Genomic DNA, 21,172 nt, shown 5'->3' with positions numbered 1-21,172 from the left:
CAGAATTATCCTTCCTGAATGCAGTTTTAATTTAAAAGGTCATGGTCTGAATGGCGAAGGAGAGCCACCCGCTCTCCTCCATTGCCACAGTCTTTGGATGCTTCAAACTGCACCCCTTGTATATATTTATACCTATATATAGGAAAATGTAGACTTTGAAAAAGTCTTTTCAGTGTTTTTTTGGTATCTCATGCCAGATTCTTTGTTTAAGGACGCGTACTGTTGCTTTCCTTTTCTGCCCTGGGGGTGTTTTCCTGGCCGGAGATGCTGGTGTCAGACAGCAAAGCTCCACGGGCAGTTATTCTTCAAAAAAACAAAAATTCACTTGCAGTTGTATTTCAGATTGTGGTCCAGGAATTTTACAATAATTTGATCTGGTAACAGTTGCTGCCTCCAGCAAAGCTAATGCGCAGAAATAGGGTAACGTGTTCTTGTGTTTGTGAGCTGCGCGTGGCAGCAGTCAGAGAATCAGAGAATCAGTTCAGTCAGAAGAGACCCTCAGGACCATCGAGTCCAACCATAACCTAACCCACCTCCAGCACCAACCCATGTCCCCGAGAACCTCGCCTAAACGTCTTTTAAACCCCTCCAGGCATGGTGACTCCACCGCTTCCCTGGGCAGCCTGTTCCAATGTCCACCAACCCTTTCCGGGAAGGATTTTTTCCTATTATCCAGTCTAAACCTCCCCTGGTGCAACTTGAGGCCATTTCCTCTTGTCGCATCACTTGCTACTTGGGAGAAGAGACCAACCCCCTCCATGTTCCAAGCTCCTTTCAGGCAGTTCAGAGCTCAGAAGGTCTCCCCTCAGCTCCTGTTCTCCAGCTGAACCCCCCAGGTCCTTCAGCCGCTCCCATCACACTTGTGCTCCAGCCCCTCACCAGCTTTGTCACCTCCTCTGCACTCTCTCAATGTCCTTCTTATGATGAGGGGCCCAAAGCCAAACACGATATTCAGGGTGGGGCCTCACCAGTGCTGAGTACAGGGGGAAAATCACTTCTCTAGTCTTGCTGGCTGCACTATTCCTGATACAAGCCAGGATGCTGGTGGCCTTTTTGGCCACCTGGGCACACGCCAGGTCCTTTTCCAGCTGCTCTTCCCTGAGCCTGCAGCATTCATGGGGTTGTTGTGACCCAAGTGCAGGACCCAGCACTTGGCCTTGATAAACCTCAGACAGCTGGCCCCAGCCCATCCATGCAGCCGGGCCAGGCCCCTCTGTACGGCCTTTCCACCCTCCAGCACATCAACACTACCACCCAATTTGGTGTCATCTGCAAACTCACGGAGGGTGCGCTCAACCGCCTCATCCAGATAATTGATAAAGAGGTTCAACAGAATGCACCTGACTGGGCAGGTCTTAACGCTAAATTGATAATCTCTTGATAATCACTGGGGCCCAAAGATACTCACAAAGTTCTGGCTCATATGAACTATTCATAAGTGATACGATTATCATTGATATTTAGTTATCACTGACTTAATATGCATAGTTTTCTTTCAGAGGTTTGGATTTAATGTTGAAAACGGTTGGTGGTGGCCTCTCCCCTGTGCACCTGGGCCAGAAATCCTTCACCAGCACCTCCAGATTGGCAGCGATGCTTGTATTCCAACTCAGGACTGGGGTTCAGCCTTGATTAAACACCAACTTGCCCAAAGCAGTCAGCTTGAATAGAAACAGATACCTTTATGCAACTTGTGTATAAAATGTGTGGCAATTATTTAAAAAAAAAGCTATTTCAGTTGTTATATATGAAAGGTAATTGCTTGATTAATTGCCAAACTACTAGAGAAAACTTAGAGGTAAATAAGGATGTACTTTCAAGCAGCTGCTTTGCTTCAAGTTTCAGTGTGTCTGTGGTCTGTAATGGAGACTGGGAAAACATCTCGTGCAGCTAATAAGTAGCTACTATAGTGTCGATTTGAATGATCCTACTGCTTTGGAGTGAATTTAATGAAAGTAATTAATTCATTTCTGCCTCAATTCTTTTGAAAGCTCCATCTCGTAAAAGGAAGCTAAAAGGTTCTCCCACAAATTGCAAAAACGGCAATGAGCAAGTCGCAAAAAAGCCAAAATCTAATTATGTAAGTAATGTTTTTTCTCTCTGTGCATTGTAAAATAAGCGGAATTACCTGACAGCGGTGTCGTGTGTGTATTGGTTACAATTAAAGGAATTATTACTTTGACTTCTGCTCATAAATAGGGCCGATGTAATGATCCCTGCGCGTTCACGTTGGTATTTGGCAGATCTTATGCACAGTCCTGCACTGCTGTCATGAGGGCGGCTCCCAGTTATCCCAGTAGACATCCTTAAAAACCAGTTCTGGTAGAGGAAGGGAACTCTCCAGTAAACACTGGAGGATGGGGACTATCTTTGTGTTGAAATTTAACCAAACATTGTCCTCGGTTAGAACCAAATGAAGGAAACGCGGAGTTTTCCATGAAAGCAAAAAGAATATTAGTCAGCTATTCCCCTGCTTCCCAGAGGATTGCTGTGTGTTTGGCGAGGTGGGATTCCCTAGGGTTCGGGTTTGTTCCCCCTCACTAAACCCCTGGGTTTGGTCACAAAGGGACTTCACTAAATTATTATCCAGCCAGCCCAGCAAACACTTATTGATACTATAGGCTCCCTTGGGAAAGGAACCCTGTGCTCCGTTCCATGGGGAGCTGCTGGGTGATCTAGTTTGTGCTCTTTCAGCAATTAGCATCAATCAGCAAAGTAAATATGAATCAAACCTCTTGGCATCTCTGCTGGAGATAAGTAGACCTGCAACCACTTTGCATTCAAAGCTCGGCGAAGGAACTTGTGCAATTCTTGGTGGTGGATACATAACAGAGCAGCTTGTGGCAAGTAGGAGTTCTGGCCTGGGTTGATAGGAACCTGCCTTTTTGCAGGCCCATAGGCGCTGGTAGAGAAGCTGTTGTGGGTGAAAACTTTTGCGAGGTTTTGATGTGACTTCATGGTGTTGCGACATTTTTTTACTTGTAAATCTTCGTATAAACACACCAGTGGACACGTTTATAGACTCCGGTGGGTTAAATACTACGTGCTTGGCGATCTGACCTAATGGCCTGACTCGTAACCCTGCCATCCTCTCCCTTAAATGTCATCCACAATCACCACTAACTTGTTATTTTAAAGAAATACAATCTAGATGGTTCTAAATGATTTCTGTTTTGGCATGTATATTTTGCACGGTGTATGTTTATCAGCTAAAGCATGCCAGTCTTTGATGAGAGAAGACATTTTCGATGCTTATCAAAGTTGGGGTCTTATTGGCTTTTTATCACTTTGGCAACTTGGATTTATCTGAAGTGCTTTTGTCATTCCGAGTGGCTCCTTGAGAGGAAACGAGCAATTAGGTTGGATTGTTTTAAATTGGTGTGGTTGTTTTGTGTGTGGTTGTTGTTGTTGTATTTTCTGTGCTTGTAATTTACATTAAACCTGACAGCTTTCTGGTTTTCAACATAGCTGGATGAGTCAGAACCCCAAAGACAATGGGAGAGGCAAGAGATGCTTGTGAAGAAGCTGCAGAATACCTTCCCTGAACTGGATAAGGAGGTGAGCTCACTTCTCCTGGTGGTTTCGACTTCTTAAGAAAATTGTTGCCACTGTTGATAGTCCAAATGAAACCGTCCTTACAGCAGCAGCACCCTCAGAAAGAGCCCAGGGTAGGAAGGTCTTCCCTGTTGCTGCTTTTGGAATGTAATAGTACCATGAATTGAGAGCAGTTTTATGTAATCAGGATGATATGGAACTTTCTTTGGTGCCACGACAAGCCTGGCACAGTCACATTTGACGACCTGTTATAAAAACGCATGAGGAACTTATCCATCCCTCTGGCCCACGCTCTTCTCCCCTGGACAACTAGATATAGTGTGTGCTTTGTATGAGTTTAGCATCTGAAGATACTCAGCAACTGCTCAGGGCATTTAAATACTGTGCTTTAAATTGTTGGAAGCAAAGCTTGTTTCTGTGGGTTCTTGCCCTTTTGAAAAGGGGAGCAGCTCTGCCTAGACTGAGCATCTCAGGATAAAGTGAAGGGTTTTTTGGTTTCCTTTGTTATGAATCATAGGATTTATGGGGTTTTCTCTGCCTTGTGCAATTAAAAGTAAATGTTGGTGCCTTGTTCTTATGTACAGAAATGTAGTTTTTGCTTACCTTACCACAATACAAAATGTCTTCTAATTTCCTAGGAGCTGAGAGATGTACTTCAGGAACATAACTGGGTGTTTCACGAAGCACTGGAGGCCCTGAGAGTGTTTGCAGAAGACGATGAGGGTAAAGACAGATTTATAATCCATTTTATCTCAAGATAAAACAAACAGACTTACGATATAAATCTGTTCTAATGTACAGTCCTGACAGTATGTCTAGAAACTTGCATCGATACTCGAAATCAGTATTATGGGGAGGGTAAAAGAACTAAACTCATTTTTTCTGTATTTTTAAGTTTCGTGGTAATTTCATCTTTTGCTCAGTAAGTAGAGTAAAATCTCTTTGCCTTGCTAATACAGATTTACATAAGAAGTTGTAGTTACCTATAGGCATCTAATAAAATATACTTTGAAGTGTGTCAAAGCTGACATTCACATTGTGTTAAATAACCTGTGTCTTACTTTAAGACAGCAGGGTTATTTTGGTTGGAAACACATTGCTCTTCCAGGTTCTTTAACAGGTGCGTTTTTTTGTTGTCCCACCTCTGGTGCTGTCCTGAGATGGATTAGAATGGCAAGAATGGCCGATTTTCCTGGTGAAAGCAGGCTTGGTTCCTGAACTGAGCAGAGTCAGTATCTCTGCAGTCGGGCAGGATGGGACCAGGATCTCAGCCCGGCCGTAGATCAGAGTTCTTGAACTCTGGGCTCTTACCTTGGACTTTCTGCAGCTCACACACATGACAGAGTGTTGATCATCTGTATTTTGAGAGAGTTGCATAAAACCTCCTGCTATTTGAGCAGTGTACAGATTGGCGTTGCTCGTGTTGCGCTCACAGTTGGTGCTGTTTGCGTGTTTTAAACAGACCTGCGTTGTGCTTTCTCCTCTTTTCTTAGTAACGCCTGCTGTTCAGTTGTGTATTAAATACTAGAATTGTGTGTTATACTGGTTTTATTTTTGGAAGAACCTTGTGTTCTAATATCCCCTCAACCAGTACGCGTTGACTTGTTGCCTTCTACATTGCCCGCACAGGCATGGAGTTTCCTCCCAAAAGCGAAGCTTCCGACTGGACCGAAGCCTCCGCCAACAGCACAAGCGACGAGGGCAAAGAGGAGCCAAAGCAGAACGAGCGGAACGGCTTTCAGAAAAAGGACGAAAGCAAAAAGAGCATTTGGAGCACCAAAAGAGAAGCAGAAGGCTCGGAGGATGAGTCGGCCTCGGACGATGGTGGCAGCTCCCTCGACGAGGACTACAGCAGCGGCAACGAGGTGATGGACGACGGCTACCGAGCCAAAATCCTCAGCTTCCTGCAGGATGCTTCCCTGAGCGAACTGGCTTTGATCCCCCAGTGTTCTCAGAAAAAGGCTCAGAAGATAATCGCGCTCCGGCCCTTTAACAGCTGGGAGGCTCTGGTAGGTCCGCATTCTTCTTTTCTTTTCCTTTCCTTTCCTTTCCCCAGCCTGCTGAGACTCAAGGCGGCTTCAGCCCAGGGAGCCTTAGATGGGTGGCCTTATCCCGATTAGGCTAAAATGCTCCGTTCCTCCTAAGCCAATAGCGTTTCAAATAGTGTCATATGACCTGATTTTTTGAATGAATTAAGGGGTGATTTTCCTGGAAAACTCGAGCTAATTGGCTGACATTACCGTCACTCACTCTGGAGCTGGGAAAGTTGGTTGTTTTCACTGCAGAAGAAGAAATTAGAGCTCTCCGTTGGGAAGGAGGTGTTTGCTAGGCTGTTCTGAGCTCCTGTCGCTGAAAAGCCATGCAGGAGGGGCAAGAACGTGGCAGGACCTTTTCTGCAGACACCTGAACAGCAGCAGCAGCTTCCAGGGCAGCTCCATGATTGAAGCTGCCAGCATGGATCTTTTCATACAAGAAACACTCGTCTTTTTTTTTGGTTTGTTTTCCTTAACCTCCTTCAGCTCTAGCATGGTTTTGCTGGCCGAGCAATGCAGCCATTTTTTTAGTGGAGCGAGCTGGTTTTATTAATAAGAGGTAAAGCATCAGGAGGCTGAACCAGAATGCAGAGCAGATGGGAACACGCTCTCTCTTGGTAAGTAGATTATCTACCGTCACTGGGATGTTACTTGCAAATGTTTGTTGCCTTCGCATTTCCTGCAGTTTCAGTTAACTGCAAGACATCAGACCTGGTGAGAGCAGCGTCCTGGTAGGAAATTTGAAGTGCGTTACAGCACATTGTCTCGTTTTAATTTGTTAGCGCTTTGGATTTTAAGCCAGTAACTGAACGTAGGCCCTTTAACGGAATAATTGACATGGGTTTTCATCAGTATTTGCTCTGAAACTTCCCCCACTGATGTATGCGAGATCTGTCGGTATTTTTTCAGAGCAGAACACATTTCAATGTGTGTAAGACAACAACATTTATTATTTGGTGGGTGAAGTGTTTTACCACAAACAATAAGATACACTAAACAGATTTTTAAGGGAAAACAAAACGATCTTTGTATGTTGTGTTGCAAGGGGGGGAGAAAAGAGCAAGATATTTGAAAAAAAACCCAGGGTACAGGTATGCTGCACAAGAAATCCGTTTTGCCCCGAGCCTTTGGCTTCTCCCAGAACATCTGTCAGACGGCCATTCCTTTCGAAACGTGTTGGATTTTGCCTGAGCTTAATTCTTCGCAGAAATATTTGCTACAGGGCTCTTCTCCTTTTTCTCCCCGTAAAATATTTAACAGAAACAAAGCTGCATGGGCCTGTTTGCGTTTCAGACGCGTCTCTCATAAAGATTGCTGCTGTCAGCACCACACGTTTGTGTAATATTGTGAATACTTGCCCAGGGTAGCAGTTCGCAGCAGGTTTTAGCAGATGTTTCGTATCGGTGTGGGTTTAATTGTTTATAAGGATGCGGTAGCTCAGCCACCCAGCGTTTTTCCTTCTAATTAATGAGTGGTAGAATAAGGGGGAGAACTGATTCATTTTGAGCATTAGAGAAATTGGCTTCGTTTTAAGGTCTCTTTTTACTTTAATGGTGTATTTTGTAACACAATGTAAAGCACTAGATGTTGTTACCACCTCTTAATTATGACAAGAATTGAGGAAGATCTTAAGGCTCTCAGCCTGAGATTAAGACTAAAGCCGACTTATTTCTAGATGGAACGCCTTATTCCAGGAAAACGTGCATTAAAAACACTTTTTTATTCTAGACGAGCTTTGTAAGTTGGACTAAGATGTTTTTCAGATGGGTTTAAGCAAATTTCAAGCTGGGGAAGTTAAGAATGCTTGAAAATACTCTTTAGAACAGGTATTTAAGATAGATGTTTAACTTGATCTAGTAACAATGCTACGATGGTTTTGATTTTTAAGTCTTAGGACTGTCAACTGCTTGAGTTTCCTTTTAGCATAGAAACGTGTCTGTGTAAGATTTGCTGTATCCTCTGGTTTCTCTGCTTTGCAGAGTCACAAAACGATCCATCTCTTTTAGCTTCGTGAATGAAACAATGCCTGTCATTTTTAAAAATTACACCCAGGTTAAACTGATGCGCAGAGTCACGTAGAAATTCTGACATAACGTATATTGAGCTTCTCGCTTTGAAGGCAAGGGGAGAACTGAGCAGTCGAAGCTGAGCTGACTTGTCCCTTGTGTTTTGTGCACTGCAGTAGCACAGGAGCTGGGAGAGATACATTCAAGGGAGGGTGACTTCGGCTTTTTTATCATCTCTCTTTTTGTTTGACCACACGTGTACAAACTGCTATGAAAACCAAACTAGCAAGAAGTCCAGAGGCACCTCGCACCAAAGCGGCAAATGCATCGGGCTGGAAATGGGAGCTGCTTGAAGCAGAGCTGGGCTTTGTTGATCGAGGCCACCTCGCACCCTTCAGCAGTGAAATCCTAAATAACCTTCGGCTCGGGCTTAACTTCGCACCACGCGAAGGCAATTTAGGCGTTTGGTTGTCCGTGATGGTCTCACATCTTTGCACCCCCTGGGAGGATGTTCAGAAGCTCTGGTAAACCCGGGGCCGTTTGAGCATCTGCACCTTGTTGTGCGTGACAGGGTAACACCGTGTGTTCCGCATGCAAACCGCCGGCTGAAGTTTTTCTTGTTGTAACTTGGAGGTGAATGCGGACGTGCTGACACCAAACAATACAATTTCTGTTAATAACAGATGGCCTCTTTCCCCACGCCTTTATTTTATAGGTTACGGGATTTATATTCATGCCAACCAGAGCTTTAGGCATCAAAACAAATGTTGAAATTTTTTAATCATCTATTAAAAATCACGTTCTTTATGTCTCTTTTTATTTCTAAATAGAGGTGTCTATTTAGGAGATTTCTGTGCAAGTGTTGACATGTGCGCCTTAGCCTGATTTCACCTGAGTGTTGGTAAACTGTGCGTTTTGTTGAAAATGGAACAAAACCACCGAAAAATCCCCAAACCTCCAATAGTGCCAATGGTCAGTAGAGGGCAGCGCTCTTTTGTACGCTTTGATACGGCAATATTGATCAATAGCTGGACCACACGACCCTTAATTTTTTTAAAGGAGGAATTCTAGGAGGATGTACACCCGTGAATGATAATCAGTGCATTCTTTTCTTCCTTGTGGTTTTCTGTTAGGTTGTGCTGTACATTGCTCCTATATTTTACACTAGAAATTCTTCAGAAAAATTGCCTATTTTATTGTAAGATGTACAGCGCAAGGAGCTGAAGTGGTGACCTTCAGTGTGGGTGCACAGATTTGCAGTGTGCACAGGGAGTATTTGGAGCTTTGAGGCGATTGGGATGCTGTTGTTGGCCGCCACTTGAGTTACTTGCTGCCCGCAGCAGCCGTGGGTTTTGACCGTAGCACCTTCTCTTCATCATATATTTTTTTAATGCTTATTATTTTGCAGTTTACAAAAATGACAAAGACTACCGGCTTGTCAGAAGACATCGTGTGGAACTGCAAGATCCTGCTCAAGGAGAGGGACGTGGTTCTGAAGCTTATGAATAAATGCGAAGAAATTTCCAATAAACTGACAAAACAAGTAACCAGGATTACTGAGGATGGAGGATGCGGATGGAACATAGAGCAACCCTCCACTCTGAACCAGAGGTACCTTTCCCTTTTTTATACTTAGATGTCTGATAAGAAGATATGCTTGAAGACTGGGATTTTCAAAGCTGTCGTGTCTGAAAGCAGAGTTGAAAGTGTTCAACACTTTGCAGCTATTGGAGAGTGATGTGCAACACTTCAGGGAATCAATAGAATGTTTTTAAGTGCATCAGGAAAACAGGTGAGGAGGTTACGAACGTAAACCCAGGAATATATAACAGTGCACAATACCTTGTTTTACTTGCTCCGGTTTTTGATGAATGTAGAAGCCAACCCTGAGCGATTGGATCGCGAGTTGTCAACTCATATCAAAGCAAACTGCTGTTGTAGGGGACCTTCTGTTTCAAAAAGGCCAAATTGAAGTGGATCCGAGCAAACTTGTAAAGTTTATCAGCCGGACTGAAGACCTCGGTCAGGAATTCAGATGTATTAATACAACATAGTCGGGAAATCTGTATCCGGTGGGAGGGACACCAGGGAGGAAAGGTTTATTTCAGAGAGGTGAATTAGGAAGGATCTCCAAATGGATATTGGGAATAAAGAGAATTGAGGAGGAATGGAAATGGGTATGGTGGGGGACAATTAGGCTGGGGGTTTGGGTGATCAGTGATGTTACTTTGTGGTTTGTGTGGGTTTTTTTGTTGTTTGGTGCCAACACCTCCAGTAATTGTAGAGCAGAGCAAACGTAGCGGTGCAGCTGCTCAATGCCACTGGATTTTTTGTGTTTTTTAAAAATTAGCAGTTGTGTAACTGCTGTTAATTGGTTGTGGATCGTTGATTTTAGAAGAAAGGTATTTATTGTGACATTCATTTGGATCATTTGAGACGTGTGAAAGTTCAGATTGACTACCTAGAAAGTTCAGAAATGCTCTTTGGTATTCAGGTGGCCGCTTAAATGAAGTTCGTGTTTTTCACTACACGAGGAGACCTGGAGCGCGTTAAAATCTAAGTAATGTTCAACTTAGGTTCATCACAGAAAGGTACAGTTGTGCTTCATGGAGAAACTACTAAAAATGGTAACACACTAGGCTTGATTTCTTAACAGTTTGGAGCTGAAGCCGTATCAGAAGATTGGTTTGAACTGGTTGGCGCTGCTGCATAAACACGGGTTGAATGGCATATTGGCTGATGAAATGGTAAGTGCCAAATGAATTATTTAAGAACCGTTAAAAGCTTTGCAAAAATAACTTCATTAAATTCTTTCATTTTCCAGAAACCCCAAGCAGGTTCTAAGTAATTTGTTTCAGTTGATATAAGTAATTAATATTGCAAAGTTTCTCCAAGTGTTGAGAAGCTGCAGTTTCTGCCACAACAGGTTACCCTCAAACCATTCATTTTAATAGCTCCTTGCCCACAAATATAACTCATACTACTTGCCCAGCATTTAGTTGTAGTGAGCCCCTGTCTTCTACATTTCCCCATCAGTTTCAAAGGCCACGAGTGAGTGGATGGGTTTTTAAATCCGTGGTATGGAAAACACGAAAGTGAGTATTGCTGGGAAAGAAATCTGATTTTCCTATTAAATTCCCCTTTGGAAATAGCTGCAAAATCCTTTGTACAATTGGCTCAAATGGAAAGAAACAGTTAGTTTGCAGGTAATCGTTGGTCTGCAGCACGGTCTGGTTTGGGTAGGTAAAGTTTTGAAGATTTAAGGGATGAATTTGAACTAAAACGAAAATCTTTATAAGTGGGAAAGATGAATCCCTGATGCTCAAATGTTGAGCTGAAAAGATGATTGAGTTTTATTGTGGTCGTGCTTGTCTTGTGTAAAACAATGTGGTTAAACTGAACGATTTTATAATCTTCACTACACCGTCCTTATCTTACGAGTACAAAACATGATTATGTTCCACAGATTGTAAATTTTATTTAAATGGCTTTGTTTTCTCTTAGGGCTTAGGAAAAACAATTCAAGCTATTGCCTTCCTAGCTTATCTCTACCAAGAGGGCAATAAGGGTCCCCATTTGATAGTTGTGCCGGTTTCAACATTAGGTAAGTTAAATGCTTCAAAATCATTTGTTTATTTAAAAAACTACTCATGGACGGACTGTGAAACAGATAATTTTGTGAAAGAAAACTTGATTTTCTTATGGTGATCTTCAGCACCTTAAGTAATTCGAATTGGAATGCAGAGCACACTGAAGGCGTGCTTGTGCTGAATTAATTACACCTAACATGGACTCGTTTTTTTAATATGCTTCACAGAAAGTAAAGTGCTTGTTACAATTTGAACGTGTTTATCAAAGTCTTTTTTCCTGACTGAATATTGGCTGCAATTCCCAGTCTTCAGGCTGTGCTCGAGATTAGGTTTCACGGCATTTGAGACATTCAGTGGGGTTTTTTGCCTCTTTGCTGCACAGAATGTGTCAGGGCAGATCCAAATCCTAAAATGATGGGCTTTTGCTGTCTTTTTGTTGTGTGTTCTGCTTGTTTAATGGCCTCAGTTGAACGCAAGAAGAATACGGTGGAACAAAATGTGTCAGCGAAGCCAATGAGTTGAGTAGAAACTGGGTTTTTGTGGAGTTAAATTTACCTTTGTGGAATGATTCTAGAAAGGAGAAAGCAGCAAGTTGGATTTGGAAAGAAAATGCTGCTTTTGATGTAAAATACTTATTCAGGCTTCAAAAATTTCTCTGAACACATCAGAAGAGCTTCAGGTTGTTGGATGCCCGTTTGAAATTGGCATTTGCAGCGTGTTTTTGAAATCCAACAGAACCCATTTTGTTAATAGCTCTCAAAAATGCACGTTAATTAAAAGCTGAGGTGTACGTAAAGGTGTAAGTGGAGTTTCTTAAACTTCAGGAGGATTTAGAGGGATTTGCTTAAGAATCAGATGTTTGGTTTAATCCTGAGATGCGTCTGAAAATATGTAAGACATAATAAAGCATAAATGACTTGTTTTTTTCTATTTTAATGATGCCTTACAGATAACTGGATAAGAGAAATTCACCTGTGGTGTCCTGAACTCAACATCCTTATTTACTATGGTGAGGAACATGATTTAGAAATGAACGTAATAATACAATTGCTCGGATGGTCAGCCTGAGAAAACATAATTGCTTATGGGAGCGTTAAGACAGTTGTTTAAATACACATCTCTTGCTGACTGCGTTTCTGTGGACAGTCTTAATTTTCATAGGTATATATTATAAATGTATATATATAAGTACTTGTGCTCATTGCATGCGCTGTTCTTCCATAGGATCCCAAGAAGATCGGAAACATCTCAGGGTGGACATTCATAACAAAGCCGTGGATTTCAATGTGATTGTAACTACGTAAGTGCAGAATTAAATAAGCAGCGAGATGTGGTTGGGTTCCACTGACCTCTAGTGGCACAAAAACACCAAGTCTGGATTTTGGTGAGGTGGGAAGGGAACGGGGTTTTGTTTTCAGGTGGCGATTAACTAGAATTTCATTAATACTGTGGCAGATAGTACATAATAGATGCTTTAGATACTATTTGTCTCTCTATTAAGTAATAAATACTAATGAACACGTATTCCTTTGTAATAGATTTGCACAGGTTTTTGGGAAGTTACGGAGAGCGCTGCCTCATCGAGTAAACTGTAATTATTTGCTAGTAGTGAAGCGTGTTCTGGTTGGTTTGACATCGTGCCCCTCGTGTATTCTGTCCGTATCTCTTTGCAGTTTTAGGGAATTTAATACCGTTGTGATAGCCATATGTTCATGGCAAATGTGTGTCTTTCTCTGTCAGATACAACTGTGCGATCAGCAGCTCAGACGACCGAGGGCTGTTTCGCAGGCTGAAGCTGAACTATGCAATTTTCGACGAAGGCCACATGCTGAAGAACATGAGCTCTGTGCGCTACCAGCACCTCATGACAATCAATGTAAGAGCTTTAATTATTGTTCTGTTTTGGGGGAAACTCCTGTTTCTGCTGGTTTGCAGTGACGGGCTGAGGCAGAACGGAGTCTGCAGCATCTGGAAAAAGTTGGAGCAGCGCTCTTTCTCTAATAACTGCGATTTTAGCACTGTACTATTGGTACAGTAACTATATGCTTATGATCACTTATTACAACTTAGTTTTCAACATCATCTTTTCATCAAAAGCACTTTTAAGAAGGCGATCTTTAAGCGGTTAAACTGTGGGTTTTGCTTGTAATTCAAAACTTGTGCCTAAATTCTTCATAGCATTAGAGAAGATACGACATGGGAGGAACAATTGGCACATAATTTAAAAAAAACAACCAAATAAGATCCCACCAGAGCTAGGAAGGCTGTTCTTACACCTAGATTAGGCTTCTTGAATAATCCGAAGTTGGAGTGTGCGCAGTTCCCTACCGATCTGTAAACCATTTTGGTGACTTAAACAGGAAATTATTCCACGAGATCGAAATTGATTTTAAGTTTCAATAGTTATCATTTATCAACTTGTTTTCTCGGTTCTCCAGAGCTGCGTTGTTTCGGCCAGTATTCATTTTTAAGCCGTTTGACAAGTGTTTCTCGCTTCTGTTTTCCACTTTGGACAAACAGGCAAAGAACCGCTTGCTGCTGACGGGGACTCCGGTGCAAAATAACCTGTTGGAGTTGATGTCCCTTTTGAATTTCGTCATGCCGCACATGTTCAGCAGCAGCACGAGCGAAATCCGAAGGATGTTCTCTTCAAAAGCAGTAAGGATTATCTATTCTCTTTCTGAAAATAGCTTTTTTTTTTTTTGCTAGAACACTGCTGTTGCTGCGTAACTTGTGTTTTATTGGTATCTTAGGGAAATGGGTAATGCGATTATGAAAAACTAGAAAATGAAACTATGAAATAAGCCATTTAAAGTAAGAATGTGTCAGAACAAACTATCTCAGAATACGAATGGTCCTCTTAGATCACCGAATGTCAGGGGTTGAAGGGCCCTGGAAAGCTCATGCAGTGCAATCCCCCCATGGAGCAGGAACACCCAGCTGAGGTTCCACAGGAAGGTGTCCAGGCGGGTTGGAATGTCTGCAGAGAAGGAGACTCCACAACCCCCTGGGCAGCCTGGGCCAGGCTCTGCCACCCTCACCGGGAACAAGTTTCTTCTCAAATTTAAGTGGAACCTCCTGTGTTCCAGTTTGCACCCATTGCCCCTTGTCCTATCACTGGTTGTCACCGAGAAGAGCCTGGCTCCATCCTCCTGACACCCTTTATATATTGATCCCCATGAATGAGTCCCCCCTCAGTGTCCTCTTGTCCAGCTCCAGAGCCCCAGCTCCCTCAGCCTTTCCTCACACGGGAGATGCTCCACTCCCTTCAGCATCTTGGTGGCTGCGCTGGACTCTCTCCAGCAGTTCCCTGTCCTGCTGGAACCGAGGGGCCACAACTGGACACAATATTCCAGGTGTGGTCTCCCCAGGGCAGAGCAGAGGGGCAGGAGAACCTCTCTGACCTACTGACCACCCCCTTCTAACCCACCCCAGGTACCATTGGCTTCCTGGCCACAAGGGCCCTGTGCTGGCTCATGGTCACCCTGCTGTCCCCAGGACCCCCAGGTCCCTTTCCCCTACGCTGTTCTCTAATAGGTCATTCCCAAACTTACACTGGAACCTGGGGTTGCTCCTGCCCAGATTCAAGACTCTACACTTGCCCTTGTTCTATTTCATTACATTTTCCCTGCCCAGCTCTCCAGCCTGTCCAGGTCTCTGATGGCAGCACAGCTTCCCGTGTCACCACTGCTCCCAGCTCGGTGTCATCAGCAAACTTGCTGACAGTCACTCTATTCCCTCGTCCAAATCGTTGATGAATATATTGAATAATACCGGCCCCAGCACTGTCCCCTGAGGCCCTGCACTAGATCCGTCTGTTCCGGCTGGGTGTTTCATCAGGTTGTAATAGTGAAGATAGTGTTGTTACAGCTGCAAACTTCACACTGTGACTGAATCCTTGCAATATTTTCCTTAGAAGAGTGCTGAAGAACAAAGCATATATGAAAAGGAGAGGATCGCACATGCAAAGCAGATAATAAAACCATTCATCTTGAGAAGAGTAAAAGATGAGGTAATGTTGCATCTTTAAAATGCTGGGTTCATATTCTCAAAAAGCCTGATAATCTTGGAGACTCAGAGTAGAATTTCAGATCAGATTTTGTCAGGGCTGGTTTTAGCTGTTTATCCAGGGTGAGCAAGAAACTTTTAGCAGTTTTCAAGTGAAAACGTGAACCTGCTGCAGCTTTGATGCTTATTATTCGCTGGCTATTTACAATTAGGCATTTTAGATAAGAAGGATGACTGGAAGAGGATTCGGTGCTATCTAAGTGATGAGAAGTGAGAAATCCTCCACATTAATGACAAAAAGACTTATGACTTTATAACAACACTTTTAAAGTGTTTTATTTTAACAAAGTTAACTGAAAGGCGGTATGTGTTTGTGCATGTGTATGACTAGAAATGCGTGGTAAGTTATTTTGCCATCATCAAAATGTTTCTTTTTTCTTCCAAAATCCAAACCCTGTTTAAATTCTTCTATTTAGAATCGCATATAGAAAAGAAAGGGAAAACTCAGTAGTTACCTGAGTAGTAGTTTGCATCCTGCTGAGTCGGTGAAGTTGCAGCCAATGGAAGGAGTTGGGAACAGAGCAGCTTAAAAGCAGCTTCTGAGACAGTGCAGAATTCACGACTGTTTCCTGCAGTACAGTTTTAACCTGCTGTGTTTTTATTTTGCCAGGTCCTTAAACAACTACCTCCCAAAAAAGACCTCATCGAATTATGTGCCATGTCCGAGAAGCAGGAACAGCTCTACTGTGATCTCTTAAACAAGCTCAAGAAGACTTTCAACAGCAACGGTGTGTGAGGTTCTCGTTGCCTTTTTTCACGCCCAGATGTCTGTCGGCTGCGATCACGAAGCTCTCGCTTTGTACAAGTGTCTAATGCTCATAAACTGACCGGATCTTCTCTATGATTCTTTTTTTCCTGTAAGTTCAGGTACTGAGTGAACTGTCAAATTCTTTGTTTACAGAGAAAAACTCTGATATGGGAAATGTGATGATGCAACTTAGAAAAATGGCAAATCACCCTCTCCTGCATCGGCAGCATTACACGACCGACAAGCTCAGGACAATGTCCACGCTGATGCTTAAGGTGAGGCCATGAGATTCAGAAGCAATTGTTCATTTCTCAGAATTTTTAATGCAACTTGAATAGATGTTCATTATTTTCATTATTCAGTCCTCTGGTCCCAAGTGTGTCTCTGCCGAACTGCATTCATTGCTGCTGCTTTGTCTATTCAGGGGTCTAATCAAGCTCTGTATGTATTTAACACAGATTTTTGTATGGGGTATTAGAATGGAGACAACAGCTGTGGGACTGCGGTCATTTCCTTTCTCATGAGCTCCCCCTTAACACCTCTTCCCTCTACCCTAAAATTCAAAAGCAAAGTGCATATGAAAAAAGATCTTGAGTGGGCAGTTGATTCATAGTTTCTGAGCAGCAAGAAATATAGGCTGTGCAGAACTAAAACAGGGAAGATACAAGTATTGAAGTTTCGAGGGCTGTTTTTTTGGAATTTGGCTGGGGTTCATGCCTGTGGAGTTTGGGGAAAATTGTTGCTTTTCTCTCAAGTATTAAAGTGCTCTGAGAAAGCTGCCCCTGGCTTCCAATTCCTTTTGCTTTGTTTTGAAATAAAGCCAGTCGAGGTTGGGGAGAACGGAAGAAGCGACCGGTTGGTTGGCGAAGGATTTTTGTCCCATTTTTATTCCGCGTCGTGCTCTCCAGATGGGGCTTTTCTTTTCCTCTTTCCTCCACGCGTGACATCCCCCTGCCCACCCCACATCTTGGGCTGGGCGTCCCATGTCTCCCACCGTCTGTGCAAGGATCAGGCCTCCCTTTTAGGGAATGTGTCTTAGGGGAAGAGGTCTGATATGGGGCTCAAGGGTCATAGGGCTTGATGGGATCTGGGTAATGGCTGTGGAGGTTGAGCCTATATTATAATTCCTAGTTTTTGGTAGTAAAAGCTCAATGATACATGATCCTCTACTACAAAGCTGGGCTTGCAGAGCTCATCTCTTTTTCGCTCATATGAGCCACGCTCCGGCATTTGTCCGTGTCTCGTTGAGCTGCTTTGTTCCTGCAGGAAGTTTGGATGTTTATTGTGTGTCGGTTTGGGCTTTTCCTTTTCTGCCTGGTGAGAATTGTGCGTTGCATTCCTTCCTTTTCGCTCGCAGGAACCCACCCATTGCGACGCCAACCCCGACCTTATCTTGGAAGACATGACAGTCATGACGGATTTTGAGCTGCATCTGCTTTGCAAGCAATATCCTCACATCAGCGACTACAAGTTGGGCATGGATCAGATCTTGGATTCGGGGAAGTTCAGGGCGCTGGAACGCATCCTGTCCGACTTCAAAGAGAAGGTCTGTTCTGCAGGCGGCCAAAACTCCTTTTCCTGCCCATCCAAAGGGTGGCTCTGAACAACTGGTTAAATCAACACCTGCCAGTTGTATGTGCAGCCCGGTTGTGGAGGGTTACAACGTGATTTAGTGCATGGGCAGCATTACAAACAATACTTAGAGCTCTTGATGTGCGGTCCTGCCTACACACAGCACTTCATAGGCAGCTGGAATCAGCTTTCCTGTTTCTCCAAGTTTCAGAATATTCATCCCACATTAGCGCTGCTCTCTGGGTGTACAGAGGGCTGCCCTCATTTTCACAGCTCGTCAACCTCTTTTTGGCAGTTGAATAAGGCTGTTACACCAGAATAATCGTGTGTTAAGCCAGTGTTAAGCCAGGTAAGAAGAGCTCACTGCTTTGAGTCTTAGATTCAGACTGGCTTATTTTCCAGGTGAGCACGTACCATAATACTTCAGAGTATCCTACATTTGCACAAGACAGAAGAGTGCTGCTGCTCTGTATTATATGGAATAGAGTTTAAGTTTTTAATGAAAATATTGTGTTGTTTCCAGATGGAGCAGGTCTGTCATGTATGCATTTGACGTGTGATTTCTAGGCACCTAAGCACAAAGTAACTTAACAAACTAATGCGCTGACAAAAGGTGGATTATAGTTCGTTATCCATAATTTACATGGTGTAAGCCTTTTGTTTTGCTTTGTCATTTCCAGGGGGACAGAGTTGTGTTGTTCAGCCAATTTACGATGATGCTGGATATCTTGGAAGTTTTCCTAAAACATTGGCAACATAGATACATTAGACTGGATGGAAAAACACAGATTTCTGATCGGTACGTGACTTGTTTTGCTGCAGACGAGAGGAAAAAATACGTGTGTGCATGGAGGGGAGGATGTGACTTAAACCCCTTTATTGTCCAGCGTGTAGAGTTGTGTGGTCACCGTGGAAGGGGTTTAATGTTGGATTTCGGGTTTGTTTCGTGTACTTCAGTCCCCACTCGCTCTTTGTATCCTATGGTCACCCCAAATCTTCTTCCATGCTTCACTATGGGTCTGTCGCTCTGTTTCTCTGGTCACTGCTGAGGACTATTGGTACCATTTTTCCTTCTGCAGAACATCTGGAGCTCTGAGCTGCTTTGCAACGCCTCTGCCCTCCCTTTCATCATCATCCTCCTCCTCAATCTGTATTCAACTCTTGTGTTCCGCAGGATACGTCTCATAGACCAGTTCAATACAGATATGGGTATATTTGTATTCCTCCTGTCGACCAAAGCCGGTGGCTTGGGGATCAATCTGACCTCAGCAAACGTCGTCATTCTTCACGACATCGACTGCAACCCGTACAACGATAAGCAAGCAGAAGACCGATGCCACAGAGTAGGTCAGACAAGGTAGGGCTTTTTAGTTACGGTGCTTGGCTTTTCTTGGAGGCAAGCTCTCAAAAGAGGCTCAAAAACCAAGATTTTATCATCAAATATTCAGTTTTTAAGCAGAGACTTTTGCCAACCAGCTCCGGTCTTTGCAGGTAATTGTAATTGTAATTGTCTTAGCAGGTGTTGCTGCCAGAACAAACCTCATTTATGGTCTCCTCCGTTTTTCCCGGTTCTCTCAAATTCTCTGTAATTCTCACATTTCTGGCGCTGGGAACCGTTTCAAGGCAGATCCAAAGTGTTTGGGGCCAGTTGGCAAAGCTGTTTGTTCCCTTCAGGAGGTTTCTGAGCTCCAAAGTGATAAAAACTGTGATAAAAACTGAAACCAGGGGCTGTTTTTGAGTTGTCTGGCAGAACAAGCTGATAGGATCTAATTGATAACTGGTATTTCAACGGAGGGGGATGCTGTTAATGGAGTTTCTGTGACCGGACAGGCCTTGCGGTGGCTGGAACTGATGGAGAAAACAAGTTTTCTGGCAACACAGAAAAACGAGAAGGAATTGGTATCGCCCTTTTGCCAAGGCAGAGCGTCCTGCCCTTGTGTGCTAACCCAAAGGAACGGTAAAAAAATGGATTTATCCTGTTCTGGGTTTATTTTTCAGAGAAGTCAAAGTCATAAAGCTGATCAGTAAGGGGACTATTGAGGAATCCATGCTCAAAATCAGCCAGCAGAAATTGAAGTTAGAGCAAGATATGACTGCGGCAGATTCAGGTGAGTCTCCGCACATCATTATGTGAATCATGTATGACTGAGAACACCCAGGGTGCTTGGTGCAGATCACCCTTTCATTTGTTTGCTGGGATTCGGTTTTTCTGTTTGTTCCGTATTTTTGTTTCACGTGAAATAATAAACTAGAAAGGAGGTTTGGTGCTGATTATCGTTTGGTTTGTGCGCTCTAATCCTGACCCACAAACCAAAGACAAACTGGTACACGGAGAAGGTTTTGTACAGTTTTGGGAATGTGGATTTTGTCTGTTTCTATGGAATGTTGTTTTTATTCCCCAGGAGAAGAAGGAACCATCCCAGCAGATATAGCCACGCTACTAAAAGCTTCCTTAGGTCTCTGAAATGTAAATACGTTGTGGAATTCAAGGAAGAAAGGTGACGTTGTACCCCGAGGACTCCTCTATTACTTGCGACCATGAGTTTTATGGACGTTTATAACTTTTTGTAGTTCCTTTTATTGTATTCCTCATGGTATTGGATATTTTTAACACCGGTAGCATTCTTTTGATGCTTAAAAACATGAACGGCCCAGATGTGCCAACATGGGATGCCGAAAAAATGCTGTTTTACAGATGACTTTTCCAAATGGGGACCTAAGTACTATTTGTTTTAACAAATCTGCTACTGCTGAAGATTTGTCAGTATTTTTGTAATTATTTCTACCTCCAAATATATATATATATAAACCGTCTGTTTCACTGGATTACTTGTGTAGATTTTTTTATATGTGCCTTATTTGACAATGCTTGAGTCTGGTTCTGCTTGTTTCGGTTCATTTGATGTACCGTACCCGTTTTGTATCAACTTGTTTGAATAAAATTCCACAGATTAACCAAATATTTTCATGTCGTCGTAATTTGGGGGTGGTGACAACTCACATGTCGTGAATCAAGCGAGCTGAGATGTTCCATTCGAACTGACGTGGCTTCATCCAGCAGTGCTTAATTAGCAGTGTTTCATTACCCTCTAATCACAGTTGCGTTAGGGCGTTGATTATAAAACCGGAATTCCGGCCAAATTGAGGTTCTCGTCCAGGGTGCGTTTACTGGAAATCCGTGGCTGTGCCGCAAACCGTGCGCGGCTGAGATGGGATGAGCTGCCGGCAGCCCCAGGAAACCTGTTTGCTAAAGAAAGTGCGGCCGAATCGTCCAGAAAACACAAGTTCACCCTCCCCGGGCCCGGCCCCGCTGTCCCTGCGGTGCCGCCGAACGGCCACGAGATGGCGCTGCGCACTGCAGTGCTGCGCTGAGTCCGCCAGGCGGCGCCATCATCGCCGCCGAGAGGGGCGGGGCCGAGAGGGAGGGGGCGTGTCCAAGAGCAGAAAGGAGGGGCGAGATAGGAGGGGGCGTGGCCAACCCGCTCGGCCGCGCCCCGAGCGCAGCTGAGCCCGCAGCGGGGACGCGGTGACCGGTTTTCATTGGGTCGGTGCTGGTGCCGCGTTTGTTCGGTGCGTTCCCCTGTGTGTCTGGCTGGTGTT

General features: G+C 43.7%; 1 protein-coding gene across 2 annotated transcripts in view; it reads left to right on the top strand.

Moving 5' to 3' along the window:
- The window catches only part of SMARCAD1 (SNF2 related chromatin remodeling ATPase with DExD box 1), a 33,426-nt gene extending 12,898 nt beyond the window's left edge, over positions 1 to 20,528 (top strand). The window contains exons 6-24 of one of the 2 annotated variants that reach the window (XM_082050936.1): positions 1,992 to 2,080; positions 3,469 to 3,558; positions 4,194 to 4,278; positions 5,185 to 5,564; positions 9,003 to 9,205; positions 10,251 to 10,341; positions 11,099 to 11,198; positions 12,134 to 12,193; positions 12,409 to 12,484; positions 12,925 to 13,060; positions 13,705 to 13,842; positions 15,104 to 15,196; positions 15,863 to 15,980; positions 16,154 to 16,275; positions 17,358 to 17,546; positions 18,253 to 18,371; positions 18,747 to 18,929; positions 19,571 to 19,680; positions 19,975 to 20,528. In XM_082050936.1, the coding sequence (XP_081907062.1) occupies positions 1,992 to 2,080; positions 3,469 to 3,558; positions 4,194 to 4,278; positions 5,185 to 5,564; positions 9,003 to 9,205; positions 10,251 to 10,341; positions 11,099 to 11,198; positions 12,134 to 12,193; positions 12,409 to 12,484; positions 12,925 to 13,060; positions 13,705 to 13,842; positions 15,104 to 15,196; positions 15,863 to 15,980; positions 16,154 to 16,275; positions 17,358 to 17,546; positions 18,253 to 18,371; positions 18,747 to 18,929; positions 19,571 to 19,680; positions 19,975 to 20,036 (2,444 nt within the window). In that variant the 3' untranslated portion in view covers positions 20,037 to 20,528. Of the gene's footprint in view, positions 1 to 1,991; positions 2,081 to 3,468; positions 3,559 to 4,193; positions 4,279 to 5,184; positions 5,565 to 9,002; positions 9,206 to 10,250; positions 10,342 to 11,098; positions 11,199 to 12,133; positions 12,194 to 12,408; positions 12,485 to 12,924; positions 13,061 to 13,704; positions 13,843 to 15,100; positions 15,197 to 15,862; positions 15,981 to 16,153; positions 16,276 to 17,357; positions 17,547 to 18,252; positions 18,372 to 18,746; positions 18,930 to 19,570; positions 19,681 to 19,974 lie in introns of both variants that reach the window. The other variant, XM_082050935.1, reaches the window with a different exon arrangement.
- Positions 20,529 to 21,172: the final 644 nt, after the last annotated feature.

The sequence above is a fragment of the Streptopelia decaocto genome (genome assembly GCF_964273445.1).
Source record: "Streptopelia decaocto genome assembly, chromosome: 4".
NCBI lineage: Eukaryota > Metazoa > Chordata > Aves > Columbiformes > Columbidae > Streptopelia > Streptopelia decaocto.
The sequence above is the reverse complement of the archived record's forward strand: the minus strand, read 5'-3'. Positions and strand labels throughout refer to the sequence as shown.